The 20,618-nt window shown below is 32.4% G+C and overlaps 1 protein-coding gene across 1 annotated transcript; it reads left to right on the top strand.

Annotated features, from left to right (window-relative positions):
• Positions 1-19,532, top strand: LOC149899040 (sodium/calcium exchanger regulatory protein 1-like). Its single transcript, XM_090114549.1, has 4 exons — positions 1-160; positions 16,880-17,046; positions 18,364-18,474; positions 19,209-19,532. Exons 1-4 carry the CDS (start codon positions 91-93, stop codon positions 19,257-19,259), a joined length of 399 nt encoding a protein of 132 aa, XP_089970675.1. The 5' UTR covers positions 1-90; the 3' UTR covers positions 19,260-19,532.
• The last annotated feature ends 1,086 nt before the right edge of the window (positions 19,533-20,618 follow it).

Below are 20,618 nucleotides of genomic sequence, written 5' to 3'. Positions count from 1 at the left end.
ATTTTCGATTTTCAATCATTCTCGTTTCAACCAGTGTAACTGGAGGTTGTCATATCTTGTAATTGTAACGTAAATTTATTCTAAGTAAAAATGGAGTTTGTAGACAAGAAATACAAAATGGTCTCATCAGAGAACTTCGACGAGTTTATGAAGACTATTGGTAAGTAATATATCTTTCTACTATCTTTATTTCTACCATTATTATATTTCGAAGGAATTGATGCCGGCCGGCTTTCGTCCATGATTCAGGCACGCGATGTTTTACTTATTCTTTATTTTTTAATTTTTTAAGGAACAACTGGCTATATGGTGAGTATATTTTGTAAAAACCTGAATCTTATATGCGAATCATATAAAGATTATATTATTTATTTTAGGTAGTACTTAATAACAATCTTAAATCGCGTGTTTGCTCGGATACTACCGATGTACTTTGCCCGCCTACCTCCATATTTAATAATATTTATTAATTAATTATGCTTTTGGAACTTCTGGAATGAAGAATAAAATTCGTACCTACTTAGTTTATTTAATTTGTTCATGACCTAGGTCCTATGTAATGGTCAATTCTTCGTTTTTTATATGAATTGTTACATATTTTTATATATTTTACGGAATTGTTATCATATTGCATAACTACATGAATAAAACATAAAAGATTTTCTTTATTTATTGATTTGTTAAATGAGTAATAATTAGCTTTTCTTTACATAGAAATTTCCACTTGCCGCCAAGCCATATGGCGCCGGCATAGTCTCGTTCCTAAATAAATTTTTATAACTTTGGGGTGACTGCAGAATAAAATTGAGAAAACTTGTAAAAACTACAAATCATTTAAATATAGGTATTGTACCTATATATAAATAAATGTTTGTGTAGGTCCAATAAAAATAATCATTGCCTCTTCTTTACTAAAATTGCATTATCTAGGTACACCTACTTAATAGGTACCTGTCTAAAACAATATGACGCATCTCAAAATTTTGCACCTTGGAAGATTCGTGATTTCATCTGTTTATCTTTTCGATTTATGAATGATACATGAGTTTGAGATATTAGATATCATAATAGGTACCTATGTACATATACAATTGGGTTTATCTATTATTTAAATACTTAATTATAATTTATAACACCACAAGTCCACAAATACACAACTATTTAAATCATAACATCAATCATCAAAATGTAGGTAGCTCTGTTGTAGCATCTGTTTAGCAAAAATTAATCGGTTTCTATTCAATATCAGTAGGTACATCCCTAACCACATTACTTAGGTATATTGAAAAATATTTTTTCAATGATATATTTCAATAAAATTTCTCAATGGCCAGGCTGTTTAATGTTTTTATTATATATACGACTTACCGAACAAGTAGGTAATAAATTATAGTAGAGCCATTTTAATAGGCAACATTTGACAGTTCAACAAAATTCAACAACGTAACCTAGTAACGACAACATAGAATAACATGATATTTCTTTCTGTTAGATCTGCACATTTGCTTAACTTTTTTCAATAACGATTACATATTTATAATAATAATGACCGAAACAAGTAATTTTAAGAATTCATTTTACTGATGAACCATTCTAAACAATATAATAAACAGTTTCTGAATTGAAGAACTGACGTCGCTACAATTTTGTGTCAATAAACCTTTTTTATTTTTAAATACCAGAGATGTTACTCTAAAAATCGAGATCTGACGTCTAGAATCGAATGCATTGATTACTTGTGAACAAAAATCATCATAAATTAATAAATTCGATTTACAAATGTTTCAAATCCGTATCGATTAATTCACTTTAATCGATGTTTTTAAGCAGGTTACCTCTCTTCGAAGATAAAATTGATAGACGTCAAATGTTGCCTATTAAATTGGCTCGACAATAATAGATTGGAAATTTGAAAAAAAATACGAAGAAAATTAATGAGGCGGCACGGGCGCGAGTTTCGCCACATTGGTTAAAGTGAGAAATAATTTAGTATTTTCACGAATTATGTCGAATATTAAAATAATTATTCATACCGACTTGAACTTATACTATTAAATATTATTAATATTCAATATTCATATCGTTTTTCTTCATTTAACTGTGAAAGAACATGCACTTGTAAATATTTTCGATCAATACTAATTTGAAATTGCATTTGCACTATTTGAACTTGTCCAAACATTTCTTATCATTAGAAAATCTTATCCTTATTGTAGTATAATAAATTCATCCAATTTAAAACATAAACAATACGGTGTGATAACAATATTTTCATATGTACCTAATTTATCGATCGAACTTGTATATCCTTAGGTAGGTACTATAAAATCCACCTCATAAAATAATTAAATTTTGAAACAGCCTTATCTAACCTCCTCAGCAATCAGAAGCATTATTAAATTATTTCTATGAGATCAAATAAAAAAAAACAATGTCTAATACTTACTTACATTGTTTTATTTTTTACTAGCTGTTGCCCGCGACTTCGTCCGCGATTACGTCGTTTTTCGTCATTCGTCGTTTAAAAAAAATACGTGACACTTTATTTTTGAATGTTCTTAATTGTCTCTTATAAAAATAAACTACGTTAAAATTGAATACTCTGATTAGAAAATCTTAAAATCGGAGGACATCGAAAATCTGAGGAAAACATGAATTTGATTTAAATTCTACATTACTTAGTAATTCAAATAATAATCTAAATTAAATGTAGATTAACAGTTTGAGCGCATCATTATATAATATGTACCTAAGTATTAAATTACGTTAGTTTACATAGTAATTTTACTAAAAACACGATGACTTTCTTTCGCGCTCGGTACAACAAACTAAGCATGTTTGTGGTACGTGGCCCGCGTCACTTGACCCCCCGCGAGTTCCCCTCCGTTACTATGCGAAAATACATTCGTCGCCCTACTGTAGGAAAAATTGTAATATTTTAAATTCGAGAAATATTGATTTCTTGTATTCGACTATTCGTTGTAGTCGAATACAAAATATATTTGAAGAAACTTAGGTTGGCCTTCAGGCAAAAGGGATCCTATCAAATGATAAACTTGACCTTGTATCTTAAAAGTAAGCATGAAAGGATCCTCTGATAATTGTTGAGCACCAAAGGATCATTTAAAACGCACTACTATAAGAGCGAATATTGTCTAAGAACTGTTTAGATTGCACATGTTCCTCTAAAAGTAGTGATTTCAAAGGTTCTGGTGTATCTTCAAACGAAAGCCGACTCCTTACTCCTCTTTAAAGCATTACAAAAAGAACATACTACGTTAATATCGCCTATACAGAAGATGATCTGTAATCAATTGTGAGGTTATAAGCAAACCCACTTTTATATTTGTCGGACCACACCACCGAATTCGTAGATTGATCTTCTATGTTTACCTCTTAAGTCATTAAGACTGTCGAAATCTGTCTACAGTAAGACGGGCCTCTCGCTATTCGTCCGTTTCAAGAGACCAAATAGTTTCAATTCTTAATCTTTCATTAAACAAACTTATTAATCGTACTTGTCTCAAATAATCTTGTCTCAAATAATGGTAATATTCGCGTCCCTACTCTAGTCATTGCTTATGCTCATGTTCATCTTCAAGAGATCGAATAATATTATGGTGCACCCTATCATTTGTCAATCGGTCTTCATATTGAGTAAAAGTTTCAGATTATCGAGATAAAATATGCCATTTGCGATCAGCTGTGAGACGTTATACCCTCTCAGTGAAGGTTTCGGTCTCACAGGATAGTACATGCCGTTCGCGGTCAGCTGTGAGCCGCAATTCTCGTTGTGAAGCGGTTTCAGGTTCTCGGCATAACACAATATGTTGTTTTCGGTCAATAGTAAGCCTCTTACCTCTAACGATCCTTGAGAACTCTTATTTCTCATTTTCTTAGCTTTGCTCGAATTTCGATATAAAGATTTTTTAGGTGGCACTGATGCGAGTAAATAAAAATTAAGTTAAAACGGACTGAGAGTGTTATAATCATCAATCATCATCATCATCAATACATAAAATAAAATTGTGGAAAAGCAATGTCTGTACAATGAAAATATGTAGAAAAAAATTAGCAGGTATTATTATTAAATCGATCTTGAACCCAAAACTGTAGTTAAAAATTGTTTTGTCTGTTTGTCTGTATGTTTGTGCACGCTAATCTCAGAAACGACTTATCCGATTTAGATGCGGTTTTCACTAATGTATTGTGGTAATCTTCATTTAACAGTTAGTGTTTATTTCATGTCAATCGGTTCATAAATAAAAAAGTTATGACAATTTATAAGTAATCACGGCGAACATTTGCTAAGGCATTCTATTGTACACTGTACAGTGTACGATAAAACGTAATTTATCTGTTATACGCTACAGTTATTCCTTTACATGTCCAGATGATCATATCAAAATTCCCCAAGGGTTTGGGGGTAAGCTGAGGTAGTAGGGGGGGCGGGGTCAAATTAACATTATGGTTACTTCTAATAGGTAAATTTTCCACACAAAATGTCCTTTAAATTATGTCGTATTATATTTTTAACCCCCGACGCAAAAAGACGGGTGTTATGTGTTTGACTGCTATGTATTTCTGTGTGTGTGTGTGTGTCTGTCTATGGCACCGTAGCTGGCTAACAGGTAAACCGAATTAGATGCGGCTTTTTTTTGTTAGGCAGCATATTTTCCGACGCTGGTTCTTAGATAAATTGTATCGAAATCGTTTTATCCACTTATTATACCTACATAGGGGTAAAAGTGGGAATGAAAAAAATGATATAATAATTTATTTTTAAAGATCGTTGGGAAGTTTATGAAATTATTTATTCCTTTTTCTATACACTTTTCTTCGTCTAAACGGTTAAGTTACGTGCTCCCTCTCTCTCTCTTCAGCCTTTAGTTACGTGCGTGAGACAGGAAACATCTAATTTGGATTTGTTGCTGGATTTGATAAAAATTGAGTATCGATTAAGCTGATCAGTGGCTACACCATACATTATTAAAAACATCCATTTAAGAAAGGAAGGAAATAGAATTTGCTCCTCTCCCCCCCTGGTTCCTAAAAAATAATATGACATAATTTAAAAGAAATTTTACATAGAATTAGTTAGGCATTTCTTTTTTGATTTTCGATATTATATACTAATCATAATTTTTAATTACAATATTATGTAGTAACTATTTGGTATAGGTTAGGCATTTCATTTCTTGATTTTCTTTAATAAGTTGGTACGTAAGTTTTTTAGCTCAGTTTAGTAAGAAATTTTAATAACAATTCTTTTAATTATTTATGGTTGTACGTATTTACTCAATAATTGTATGTTAAGTAGTAATTCAGCTTGGGCGTAGCCACGGTGGGGCTGGGTGGGGCGCTTACCCTGGCTTTGATTGAGGGGAGTGGGCGTGGGCGTTGGCGTGGGCCTGGGAGTGGGCGTGGGAGTGGAAGCATGAAAATAAAAACAATTATTGTTGCCCCACCTTGAGCCCATGCGGTCATAGGTCCCATAGTCACTATTCCACGCGGACGAAGTCGCGGGCACAGCTAGTAGACAAATATAATCAGAAAGCTTTGAACTCCTAAGCTCAACCATAAAAGATAGACATTAATTATGATGTCGGGAGATATTTTTTATATAATATGGAGAACATTTCTTTCATACTAATAATTGTACCAAGTTTCGTTTAAATCCGTCGAGTAGTTTTTGTTTCTATAACGGTTATACAGACAGACAGACGGACAAAAATTTTTGGCGTCAGTGTCGATCCCTAATCACCTCGTGATAGTTATTTAGGAAATATATTTCATGTACAGAATTGACCTCTACAGATTTAATATAAGTATTATTCATATAATTAGATGTCAATTTCCATGTAACGTTAAATTCGACTATACAATAACTAACAGACAACGCAGGTTACTCTCGTTTCCGTAAGTTGAGGCGGCTACATATTCGGTCCTCATAACTTCACTTTTTGTGAACGAAACGACAGCGCGGTTTAATTCGATGCCAACACCATAAAAAAAAGGAAATATTTTTAATTGTGAAAAAATATTATGATTTACACTATTAATACTATTTTAACATTAACACAAAATATAAGATTGTGAGTGTGTAAAAATAAATCCAGCTAGTTTCACATCAAACTTATGTTTTTAATTAGGTATACGACATGAAAATATATTAATTACCAAGCAATAATCATACAGGTAAATACTGAACAAAAGTATTAACAGTCAAAGTATATTTTTACTTACAACATGTAAATGTTGAAGGAATAATAATTATCAACGAACTAACCTTTTTGTATTATTGTTTATAATTAATATAAATTCATAAACAATAAATTTATAAAGAATAGAAAAAATTCGACCACTAAAGAATGCTGGTTCGAGTCCCGCCTCGTTATCGAATTTTTAAAACACAAAGATTTTTAAAAATGTAACCAATGAACACAATCAATATTAGATTGACTGTAATGGTGTCTAGTTTGACTTAAAATAATAAACATCTACCCTCACTTTTAAAAATGTAGTATATTCACACGAATTATAAGCGCACCTTATAGGGAAGGGAAGATATGGGTTAAAGAGTTAAATAAATAAATAACATAATTATATTTAAATTATTAATTTTTAACATTGTGTTCAGTAGTGTTAACATGTAAATTGATTTGATTTTTGCGAAATCTCATAGATGGCGCTGTTTCAAATTTGTATACTAATAAATTCATTAAACTGATTCTCTGCCCAAATTACGTAAATGACATAGTTTTTATTGTGTAAAGCTAGATAATAGCATGGCTTACCCGAAACCAACATTTAAACATGAGTCTTTAGATTGTACGCTGTCGTAATACACGGAATACGTAAGAAAAAAAAAGGTTCACAGCTCCTCCCCCGGAGGTGATAGCATGATAATATGTTTAAAAAAGCCTCACCCGACCTGTTAGTAATATTCATGCAAAATTTGAAGTCAATCTATGCAGTACTTTTCGAGATTAGCCTGGACAAACATACAGACAAACAGACAAACAGACAAACAGACAAACAGACAAACAGACAAACAGACAAAAATTCTAAAAACTATGTTTTTGGCTTCTATATCGATTATAGATCATGGATTATGTATTCTTTTAAAAAAATATTCAATGTACAGTTTTGACTTTCCTACGATTTTATTATATGTATAGATTTGATCTCATTTAATTTTATAATTTGAAAAAAAATCAGTTTTGAATCATACAAATGCAAACAAATTCGTCAATCGTCACCCCTAAGGCTTATTTATTTATTTTTTTATCACAGATTAGAAAATAGTTACCGTAATAGTATGTCCTATATGCACATACTGTGCCATAATTCTCCTCAATATTATTTATGAATTATGGTTCATTAATCATTAGTTTAAAGCCAATACCATATTATCAATATTGACGAAGAATGTGAATGTCGCATACAGTTCATAACCAATAACAAGTACATTGACTTAACGTAAGTCATAATAATTATAATTACAAAGTTAATTAATGTGTGATGCAGATAATTAATTTCATTAGATATAAAATTTCTGTTTACATTGTAATCATAGGTCCAATTCTTATTGGAATCCAGTTTGTCTTTCGTTTTGTGGGACCAATTTTTTTCCAGTCCATAATAAATATTAAACTTCATTTGTTATTTAATACTTTCTCAAACATTATATTGCACGCCTCATAAGCGAAGCGTTGAGGTGGGTACTACTGTCACTTCGCGAAAAACATCTGATTTTTCAAACTTAAAATGTCTTTATGTATCATACATTGCACTTGTAAGATAATACATACACACACATATTAAGAAAAAACACTATTTTTAACGTTCATGATATTTTTGATGTCATTTTTGTTATTTAAACTAGTTAAAAAACAGTTTAAAAAAGTTCTGTCTTGGACGTCCGTGTGTCTGTATGTGCGGATCCTTTTTCTTGTTAACACGATAGCGACCGAAATACTTTACTAATGGAGTCTTTTTTTTTCTCTTACGCTTGAGTATGCTCAGGAATAGAACCCTTTCATTTTTCAGGGTCTGATTCGATGTGGTTTAATTGTTATTAAATAAACAAAAATAATAATTAATAAATATTTATTAAAAAAAAATATGAGGCGTGCACTTTTGGATTTTCCAAATTATTTATTGTATACGAGAGAAATAAAATTTCTTACTTCATTCAGTTTAAATAAAAGATTTCTATTTTATTATGCAGATTTAAAAATAAACTTTAGTACAAGTCTGGAACTTTCTAATTACGAGTCAAAGTATAAAAGTAATAAACATATGCAGTATCAGAGGTCACACCACTGCAGTAAAGGCCACTTCTGTCCGGTCATGGGGTTACAGAAAACCTGCCCCCAAGCAGCGTTTATCATTCCTTTGCATCTGTTTACGAACTTTATTTTATTATTTTTTATTGTACGAATGGTCTTATCGTATTTTATCCTATTTATTATATAATTTAATTTAAATGCATAAACGGTAGCCTTATGGCTCTAAGTCCTCTCTTCAGGCTTTGACAAAACATACGTTTACGTATGAACTTTAACGTTTTATACTTTTATAAATCTTATCAGTTGCAAGTTAAATGTACATTGTGTACTATAGCTTATCAGTTTACTTCCTACCAGGCATGGAAATAAATAAACCGGTGCTATTTACGATTTTCAAATGCTTCGCAATAAATTCTGTACCTACATACCGCAGTCAGGCATATAGGTATTATACTTTTCCAAGCTTTTCATTTATTTTGTAAAAAACCTTAACTGGAGATTTACTGTTTTTAGAAACACGAAAATATTGATTCATTATAAAATGACGTTTTTATTATTTTACAACACGCGATAATCGTGTCCACGGCCTATGAATATCTATTATTCCGTATTCATACTTCAAATATCTTGTATTTTTTAGAAATGAATGACACACCTGTAGAGCCAAACACAAGAATATACTCGAACACAGTCAAAGATATGGATCGTAAATTATTTATGTAACTAGTTTGGATTTCAATGGTTATTACTTATTTCATTGATACTATAAACATTTTCTTAATCTCTCTTTATATCACGGTTATAATACAGGACGCTTACAAGATGTTATAGCATTTGAAAAAAAAATAAAATGGAATGAATTAGCTACTACATATAAATGCATATGACTCTGTGACTCTTACTTATAACTCTTTAATAGATAAGAACTCGACTATAATAAAAATTACAAGCAATTTTATCTCTTCCCGTTATCCTAAGCGCCTTCTAACACAAGTGAAATTTATCACTTAAATGAAGGCACTTACCTCCAACCCAATATGAAAACTTGTTTAAAAGAAATAAACAATTTTTATTTTTATTTATTATTTATTTATTTATCCTCTCTCTGGATGGAAATAAATGTGCATTCATAAGTACTTAGTAAAAACTTGTAAAGCTGCCTTGTTTCTAACGTTGCGTCGATATGTTCGGATCAATGAGTCCCATTCAGTATCTATTATCTTTATTAGCAGTTAACGATTAAATGTTTCTTTCTAAGAAATAAATTATCTATCGTTAATGCTCGAGGAAGTTTGTAAAGGATGTTTGTTCGCTTTGTTCGTTTTGCCATTTCATGGTTTACGAATTTGAATCATTTTTACACCACACCTTATATTATGACGATGGGTGTGTACAGCAATCTATATACTAATATTATAAAGCTAAAGAGTTTGTTTGTTTGTTTGTTTGAACGCGCTAATCTCGGGAACTACTGGTCCGATTTGAAAAAATTCTTTCGGTGTTAGATAGCTCATTTATCGAGGAAGGCTATAGGCTATATACCATCACGCTACGACCAACAGGGGAGGAGCCACGGGGGTGAAACCGCGCGGAGCGGCTAGTATACAATATAAGGATAATAATAACCTGGCTTAGGTTTTCCTTCAAATAACCCCTGTTTTGTGAACAAGGACATACATAGTTCATATTTTATCAATTATCGTAATTTGATAATGAAATTATTGAACTGCAATAAATTCATTAATTATATTCGTTTATTGCTGTTACAATATCAAATTGTAAACATAAATATTGATAATCTCTCATTTTACGGTCGGTTTAAGTTTTATAAGCTAGGTGGAAATCTGCTTCAATGATTTTTATTTAAGTATCAATTATTTACGGAGAATGAATCATACATAACAATAGGTACCGGTTACGGAGAAAAAACTGCAATCTGAAACTGCTTAGATCTAAACTATTCGGAGACATTCGATTACATTCGATTGTACAGTTGATACCTCCAATTCCAGACGTACCTAAGAGATATTCAATTTCTTAGCAAAAAAGGTTACACTTTGCGACTTGCAATTATGTTTAAAATTATTAACATTGGACTTTGTCTGCAGCAAGAATAAGAAAATAGAAACATGCATAGTGCATATTGCATGTACGTAATGATAATAATTCTGGCATCTCAGATACATTGTATTTAGGATATGCAATCCCATGTCAGCTTTATCTAATCATTTTGTGACACATATTTTACACAATCGGTTAGAGTTATCGTAGGTAATAAAAAAAAACTGGGCGTTTACAAAAATTTTTAATTTTAAGTTTTCTATGTAGATAGGTATATGTATATTTAAAATTATTTGCGTGGTAATAAATAATTAATGAAAATAAATTTGGCGCAACTTGCCATAGCAACAGCCGACCACTGGAGTTCCTGAGAAGTTAAAACTCGTTAAATTTTATAAGAAGCAAAACCCGTTTGAAATAAAACAATTTTGAAATTCTAAAAGGACTTGCATATTTCGTTAAGATTTTCGTTTTTGATTTGAAGGCGTAGCTTATAATAAGTTATATTTAAGTGTATTGGTATGAGTAATTGTTTCTTTGATAAGGAAAATTTCCTATAAGATTCGTCATTGCACTGTGATAAATATATTATGTACTTTACATAATCAGTCTTAACATACAGTCACTTTCAGCATGATGTCACCAATACATCTCACCGAGCTCATAATATTCTTGTCTTCAGGTTGGCACAATCGAATGTTAATTTCTTGATTAATTAATAGTTTAATTAAAGCTTTCGGAAAATTCACAAATTCACTTATATAAACGTTTTTAGCCTTTTGTTACAATTAGATATTTTAGTGACCATTTGTAAAATATAAAATTATATTGCACGTAAACTAAATAGAGCAAAAAAGAAATTCTAGGGTACAATATTCTCTGCGGTTAGGTTGAGATAGCTTTCCATAAACAGTGTGGCAGAATTAAAATTGCAATTAGAAACTGAGAAGAAAGTTATCATTCGACTGCTGTCTAGACTGTAGACTGTTTTTTTTTTTCATAAACTAGTTATCATTGTAAAATTGGTAAACCATAACATGCCATAAGACCTCTTAAGTACTGATTTACTGCAAATCTACGCAATTTATATTTATTTTATTAAACTTTCCAAGATTTAGTTTTACTGACAAACAGCAGTTGAATTTTTGTTCTATTAAATCATTCTCTGTTGTATGAAGGTTCTTAGATGGCGCAGGCGTCATCCCAAACCTCGCAGCATTATTGATACACAGGAATAACTCAGTCTACCAAAGTTATTCCACAATCAAGGCAAATAGGGGGACGTTGATATATCAATGAGTGACAAATGCGGGTAGTAAAAGCTCAATAATAGTCAACAAGCGGGTCAGACTAAGCTTAATTACGGTCGCATGAGAACGTCCCGACGTACCAGCTACTCTTGGTCACGAACGCTCACAATTGTCCGCAAATCGACGCCAATCAGCATCAATTCAGTCAATAAGATGAGACGGTTTGTTGACTGTAGGATGTATATGTGTCCGGTCTGCCTACGTATGTGACTCACATGCACCCATAACTATGATAGATGCCAAAAGTACAAAGGTTCACCGTTCACCTACCTATAGTTATTTCCTCATTTCAGTATTTACATTATTTATATTCGCAAAGTCGTTACAGTTTAAGGAGAATTTAAAGTCTTAACTAGAGTCAAGTGCAGAACACTCGATTTCGTTATCTTTTACTGAAATCGCTTGATGATGTAATCTAATTCTGAGATTGATAAGAATTAACACTAAACGTGAAACTTTGATAAGCATTTTACACAGAAATTACTAATTTTATATGACTATGCTTTCTTATATGCAAGTGATGTAACACCGTCTTTTAATCTCAAGTCTTCATTTTCTTTTTTAATTTCTTAAAATTAATAATAATTCATCTGCAGGAATACCTGCATTTTATCTTTTATCTCCGTAATAATTATTAACCTGTCTAACTAAAGTTGCAAGTAACAAAAAATAACGCCAACTTCTAGGTAGGTATAATCTAGGGTCATAAACTATTGAGGCGTGCATCCTATTATCAGTCTACTAGGTATCTAAGAATATCTTTACACAGATAATTCCTTATATTAAAAATTAAAATGATAAGACCATGACTCAAATATAAAATACAGTCATGGATTTATAGTCTGTCCACTATAAGAATTGCTTTTTGACAGCTCGACGGGTGATACCAGAAGTGATGATCAAAAGATTATCGATTGTGATACCATTTCAATTATAAATTCAAAATATTATCATAAATCGAATCAGGTACGTAAATAATAATTACAACGTAAACGTACTAATAAGATATGTAATAATAAGACCACATATCTATGCATTGTATGTTAAAACTAAACTAAACTAATATTTTATTATTTATTGGTTTCTATCTTACAATTTGGTTGTCTTTACGTTTAAATTATATAACATAATAGAAGAGTTTTTCTGTATCGGATATATTTTACAGAGTATTTCTATCGATTATTTTAATCTATCGACCCATCATTGAATAATTCTGTGTAGGCATCACTAAGTGGGCGGGACCTGTCCATGAAGTACGATAATTATTTGTATGACATTTTAACATAAACAATACAATTATACATAGGCGTGAAGCTGTCAAAAAGCAAATAATATAATGGACAGAGTATAGTAATGCTAATCGTATGTAAGATCAATGTCCACACACCAGTGTCACGGGAGGTGACCGTAGCCAAGAGATATTTATAGATATAACTATTTATTGCAAGTTACTTTGAACTTGTTTGTATTTCGTAATTAATCATAATATCGATTTATGATACTCTACTATCTATCTTTGCTGTTTTTACTTTCTATGTGTTCGGCCGCTTGGCACTACACATTTTCTGTTCGGTTGTAATAATTTTCAATTTGGCATGAAATAACTCTGCTGTTATTATTAACGTGAGATACAATCTTATCTTATCTTTTTCAATGAAAGCTTACTTGGCTTCGCTTTTGCGGTCGACAGATTCCTGTTTCTATTAAAAGGATAAATACCTAGGTATATCAATTATGTATTGATTACAGCAAACTATAGGTTCTATTAAAGTCCATCATTCAATTTATACGAAGGATGTTTTACAAAACTGTCATATCAAGATATTCAAAGACAGATTTATTACCTAACAAAACTTCAATATGAATGGACTTTCAATTGAAAAATTACGCCAATTTATAGGTCGTTAACCTTGACGTCGAACCACGTTAAAGCGACCAATGGGAGCGTGCCGCGCCCACAAACCGACCAATCAAACGCCGAGCATTGTATTGATTCATCTGCGCGTGATAAAGCGGGTGATCCACTGGCGAGCAAAACCGCTGGTACGCTAACGAACTCGCGAGCCAAAGGTCTAAACCGCCAATGGAGCACTTAAAAGTCTGCGGACTTAAAGAACGGCGAATTTGCTCGCTGGCTCGTTGTGCATGCTTGAAATTCTAAGTCCGCGGTCCAGAAAACCGCCAGTGGATCAGGCGAGCCGGCGAGCCTACAGTCTTTTTGCGACTTTCGTGTAGACCGCACGCGCTGCGTCTAGCTACAAAAATGGATTTACGCTCGTTTCGTCGCGAGTTTGTGTCGGAATTTATAAAATGTTTTTAGGAACATGATTGTCTATGGAAGTACATCAGCAGAGACTATAAAAATAAATTGCTAAAAACTTCCGCGTACAATAAACTTTTAGAGATCTACCAAAAAAATGATCCCATTCAATATCTGCGTCTTTTCTTCTTTTTTTGTTCTTTCTCCTGATTTAAAAGTACCCCCAAGTAACACGCCATGACTTCGCCAACGATGAGAGTAAACTGTTTGGTACGCTAATGGATCACCAACGCGAGTCGACGAGCCAACGAGTCAACGATCTAAACCGTCGCGTCGGCTCGTCGGCTCGCCAGTGGATCACCCGCTTAAGAGTAACTCGGAGGATTTAATGGACCCACATGATACCGGCTAGATAAACTACGCCGCATTTTTGCATTCAGCATTGCTTTATTGCGTAACAATCAATAAATTTATAGTCCAAACTCCAAAGTGCATACACACTTACTCCTATAGGTACAGTTTACACTTTAAAGTCAGAAAAACATTTAATTTAGCAGCGTTTGAAAATATCACTAATAAATTAACTTGATAATAGTTTTATTCAACTAGGAAGAAAGTCGATACAATGACGGTACTGCTAGACCACATGATTGATTCATTTCGCATCCGTCCCTAGGGCACTGCACCATATAGCTACCGGTTTAGTGCTGACCGCTCGCATTACGTTTTCCGCATATTATATTCGCAACGACGCGGACGCCTACTAATCTTTATATTATGGACAGTTACGTCCTAAGGGTCTGTAAGAATGCGGTATGCAACGGATATTGTATTTGATGCGCTTGTTATTGGAATTAATGGGTAAAGTCCAACGCAGTTCCACCTACTTGTTGAAACTATCTTGTGTTTATACTTTATTGATATAATACTCACACATTTCAGCTTTACTTACGATATGCTACATATAATAACGCGTTTTATCTTTGACTAGCTGCTCCCCGCGGTTTCACCCCCGTGGCTCCACTCCTGTTGGCCGTAGCGTGATGATATTATAGCCTAACCTTCCTCGATAAATGAGCTTTCTAACACCGAAATAATTTTTTAAATCGGACCAGTAGTTCCCGAGATTAGCGCGTTCAAACAAACAAACAAACAAACAAACTCTTCAGCTTTATAATATTAGTATAGATTAATTGTGGATTTATTATATTTTGCGTTGACCACTGAAACCTTCTTGGTTTAGATAAATCTTTATATAAACAAAAAACATATATGCCTCACATACGTCACACATGCAATTGACATTATTGAACATTGCATTGATAATTTATTGACTTAACTGAAAAAAATATTGAATCATTTAAGGAAAACAAAATATATACTTAATAATAAGAAAATGTTATCTTTAGATACGGAAATGAACCTCAGTTTGGGAAAAACATATAAACTTATTTCGTCCGAAAACTTTGATGAATTTATGAAAAAACTTGGTACTTATGCTAAAAGCAATAATTAGAACGTTGAGAAAAAATATAGATGTTCTTATTTGCTTGCAAGTTGCCAGTAACACATTGCTTATTTTATACGACGACAATAAAATTTATTTGAATTTATTATATCTTCACAAGATCTCAATCCGTCAGAACAATTTATGTTATAAAATGTTCAACGAGGTGTAAAGAGCTATGCAAATGAGAATTCAAATCAGTCTATAAAGTGTTTTTACACGGAAATTATACTACCTATGTTAAAACGCAACCGGGGAGTTACTTTGCTCCATTTCAAGGGAAAGTCTTGACTCTCGAGACTCATGCTATATCTTTGACTAGCTTACCGCCCGCGGCTTCGCCCGCTTTGTCTAAAACCTAATAAATTATATACTAAAACCTTCCTCTTGAATCACTCTATCTATTAAAAAAAAACCGCATCAAAATCCGTTGCGTAGTTTATTTAAAGATTTACAAAGGGAAATAGGGACAGAGAAAGCTACTTTGTTTTATACTATACTAGCGGTCCGCCCCGGCTTCGCCCGTGGTACATGTTTACGTTTTCTCTACATAAGAACCATCCTCGTACTTCAAGGAATATAATAAAAAAAGAATTATCGAAATCGGTTCAGCCGTTCTCGAGTTATGCGCTTACCAACACATTTTGCGATTCATTTTTATATATAAGACTAGCGACCCGCCCCGGCTTCGCACGGGTGCAATGCTGATACTAAATACACTACAGAAACATTGTGAACGTTGTATAGGTATAAAAATATAGCGGCCCGCTCCGGCCTCCGGCATCGCACGGGTATAAAATACATAGCCGGGCGGCCGCAAACGCTACGTCCTGCAATTTTTAAATCTGTAATATCTTCGAAAATATTCACTTAAATCATACGGTGTAAAGGGCCATATAGATCTATATTAAATGAACAATGTATCCATGGTATTTAATTGGTTAAGGATTAATGCTGTATTGGTTAAAATCGCTTCGAAAATTAGCCATTATTTGTCGTAAAAAGTAAATGACAAAAAAAAGTTATTGTGGGTTATCCATAAGAGATAGACATATACCATCGCGGACTTTTCTGTAGACCTTTTCAATGTGTATAATACTTAGTACATTATTTTGATAAAACTCGTAGGGTTCAGCCTGCGTTTGCAATGTAAGCGGAATAAATGTAATTTTTTACGACATCACATTAGAAACCTCAAAAATAACAGTACTTCTCCACTATTTAATGGATCTTATTATACATATAAACCTTCCTCTTGAATCACTCTATCTATTAAAAAAAACCGCATCAAAATCCGTTGCGTAGTTTCAAAGATTTAAGCGTACAAAGGGACATAGGGACATAGGGACATAGGGACAGGGAAAGCGACTTTGTTTTATACTATGTAGTGATATGTAGTGATAAGACAAAATAAATACAAACTAATTTTAAATGTTTGTCTTTCTAGGCGTTGGTCTGATCACCCGCAAAGCTGCGAATGCCGTGACCCCTACCGTCGAGCTGAAGAAGGATGGAGACAACTACGTGCTGGTCACGTCCTCGACCTTCAAGACGACAGAGATGAAATTCAAGCCCGGAGAAGAGTTCGATGAGGAACGCGCTGATGGTGCTAAGGTATGTGCAAAAATAAATAATGTAAGTACAAGGAATGCTGAAAAAAGAGATAAAACCAAGGTGACCGGAATTTGACCTTGTGACAGAACCTATGTGTCCACAGGATGTATTTCGATGAAACAAAGACAAACATTCGACAAATTTGATTTCTAAATAAGAAAACAACGATGTTATGTGTTGAATACGGGATAAACACTATTTTAAAGCTCAAGAATAATGTAGTTTTATTCTGGTAGTTTAATAATTATAAAATTCATTTAATTTTCTCTATATAGTTAGTATTATACAGAATTGATTGAAATCTCCTTATAGCTAGGTATAAGTCTAGTATTATAGGATGTCGATTAAAGATTTCAATAGAATCTAAACTGCAACTTACAGGCTACAACGAAAATTGCGAAACTGCGTGTCTAACTTTTGAATAACTACCTAATTAATCTACCAAGTTACTAAACCATGAAACAATAGTACAAAAAGTTCAATCTATTTTTAAACAAAATTTAAAGAAGGGGCCAGTAATAACGGTCGATGTTTATTCTGAATTGATATTCAAATTTTTAACCTCGGATATACGCATATATCTTATTTTATAAAACTTAAAATGATCAGCAATTTAACCCCAATGGTTATGATGATTTAATATTTATAAGTACATATTCATGTAGTTTTTATCTTTTTATATCATAAAAAAATTAACATGGACTAGCTAATTGAGTTACCATATTGTATTGCATGACGTGTGGGCGACCTAGATTACGAGATAGCGCTCATTTTTTCCATTTTATACCGGTAACTGCAATTTATAATGACTATTCCATAGTATCACATTTGCGCTTTATGTATTGTTTGTACAAGTCAGAAAGTTAGCTTTTACCACTACTTAAACTTTGCCAATTGCCACACATACCAAATATGTCCAGATATCAAATAAATTGAATACTACCCCAATAAATTATTAAATTAATGCATTCAATGAAATAATTGAATGAATCTCATGTTGAAAAGGAATAAGTATGTGTAGGAGGCATGGATCGATTTCATTTTGATTCGATTTTACCCGCTATCAATTGTACTTTGCCAAAGTTCTGATAAACCTAATGTGCTAAGTGCATATTACGATTATCTGTATATAATAAAAATGAATCGCCAAATGTGTCACTAAGCGTAAAAATCGAGAACGGCTCGACCAATTCGGCGTTTTTTTTATAAATTTTGTTCAGGAAGGTTCTTTTGGAGAGAAAACACGGAAAAGGGGCCAAAGGGCAGAACAACGTCTGGCAGATAGGTTATTATAAACATTTTTTTTTGTATTTCCAGGTAAAATCAGTGTGCACCTTCGAGGGCAACACCCTGAAGCAAGTACAGAAAGCTGCTGATGGTACGGAGGTGGTCTACACCAGAGAATTCGGCCCCGAAGAAATGAAAGCTGTAAGTTTTGTAACTAGTGTTCCAGAATGTTCTCCATAAAGGAGATGAAAATTAGGCAATAAGTACACTGTACTGCATATTTAGAATAACGTAATTACACAGCCAGAAAAAATAAATTAGGCAAATTAGGCATTAAAAAATCTCCTTGTAATATCCTAAATACATAGCCATAAAATGAATGCTGGAAGTATTAGAACAAGGGTGTTGAATATTTTCTTAAAAAAGACAAATCAGCCATGCACGAATAGTTACTAATCTTATTTATTAAACTATACTCTTTTGAATAACGTAATTACTAATTACATAGCCATCAGATACCACATGTTCGGAAAGTAGAATTAGAAGATAGAATTCAGAATTAGAAGTAGACACGTGTAGTTGGTATATTTTTAACATTTGTCATTTGTAATAGCTTTTTACATATTCAGGGTTTTAATAATAGCCGGTTATAGTAATTAATTGAAGAAATCTAGTAGTTTATTATTGAAAGTAATTTTAGTTTGTAGAAGCTTCGTGTGTTATTTGATTTAATATTTATACATTTTTATATACTTTTTTTTACTTGTAAATAAGAAGGATAGTTCTACACGTAATACGTACGTATCTATCTTTTATATTGCTCTAAGAAGCATATATTAGGTATAATATACATTTATGTAAATCTCACCACAGTACTTGAGAGATAATATAACCTGAATGAAATTTTACAATGTAACCTATCCTTTATTTTTCAGGTGATGACAGCCAAAGACGTGACCTGCACCAGAGTCTACAAAGTACAATAAGCTACAAGACTGCGGGGCTGAGCCCTAAAATTGTCCTATCGTTTATATGCCTTTATTATTTAGCACAACTACATGTTTAAGAACATATTCGTCTTTAATTTCTTTTATATTATGCTTTGTATCAGCACACGATTGTGTTATATTTATTATAATTCAAGTTGGAAGTCGTATGCAGACATTGTGTTGTATAAGTTTCAAGTGTGTATTTCAATAAATAGTTTTCTATACATATGCGTGTTTTTTTCTTTTCGGAAATAAAGATTCATGAAGGAAGGAATTTGTTTTATTGATTTTTTGTTATGTTGATTATTTTTATCTATTAACTGACAGATAGGCTAAATAGAACATACCCGAGGGTTGTGAAAGCAGCAACAAAATACCTTGCACTGTCACTTCCTATTCAAATCATTGCAAAAACATACATTTTTATTGATAAGAGTGAATTTTTTTACAACCCCTTTGTGACGGGAGATAGTGATACTGACAGAAAACATAGTCTATATAGGATGTATATAGGGTGGTTTAAGTACGCAATGACATCTTTTATCATTGATAGGTGATTGCTTGGTGATTGATAGTGTACAGAAATGAGCACAGAGAACGAGTTTTAAATACTTAGGTACCTTGTTCAGATTCAGAAATAACTATTTAGGTACTTACTTATAGTAGGTACTATTTACTTAGTTACTTATAGTAGGTACTATAAGTAACACTATTTACCTAATTTCATTCAAATACGTATCTCATCATCTTAATATACCTAGTTAGGGCCACTATGTATCTGGACTAAGATAAAAGTTGGTTTATTTATTATTCAATTTTTATGCAGACCAGGCACTCGCCCCGGCTTGAACTTTGAAGTGTTATAAAACAGAAAACAGATAAATAAAATGGTTCCTATGCAATCCAGGAATAATGAGGGTTTCTAAACTCGTGTAGGTAACGATTTTCACTGACTAATCTAAGACTGGAGCTAAAGTGCTTCGTACTTAAGTATAACATTATATTTTTATGAATTACCTACTACATAGGTATGTAGGCAACTAAACATATAAAACGTCTAAATTTTCCTGTTTACGTTTATTATTATCCTATTCATGTAGAAAAGTAGAAATTGATATACCTAATATGGTCGATTTTAATAATATGATTTTTTTCTACGTAAATAATAACTTATGTAGCGTGTAAGTGATGTTGTCTTTAACTTAGGTAATTATCGATAATTGAATGAATACTGAATAGGTACTCACGCGCTGGTTATCTAAGTATTGATTTTGAATTGTATCTAACACCAAAAATAGAGTATGTTATGTAGTCTATTTGATAGTGCAAACAGGTGCAAACCTTAAACAAATGTTG

Source organism: Colias eurytheme, chromosome 21 (assembly GCF_061535395.1).
Source record: "Colias eurytheme isolate Ceu_HAF_F1 chromosome 21, ilColEury1 Martin Lab GWU primary, whole genome shotgun sequence".
Lineage (NCBI taxonomy): Eukaryota > Metazoa > Arthropoda > Insecta > Lepidoptera > Pieridae > Colias > Colias eurytheme.
This window is presented reverse-complemented; position numbering and strand designations above follow the sequence as displayed.

Excerpts from the sequence above, each read along its gene's own strand:
- LOC149899040 (XM_090114549.1), top strand. The coding sequence starts at position 91 with ATGGAGTTTGTAGACAAGAAATACAAAATGGTCTCATCAGAGAACTTC. Across the intron at positions 161-16,879 it reads CGAGTTTATGAAGACTATTG|GCGTTGGTCTGATCACCCGC; the intron begins GTAAGTAATATA and ends TTGTCTTTCTAG. Across the intron at positions 17,047-18,363 it reads AACGCGCTGATGGTGCTAAG|GTAAAATCAGTGTGCACCTT; the intron begins GTATGTGCAAAA and ends TTGTATTTCCAG.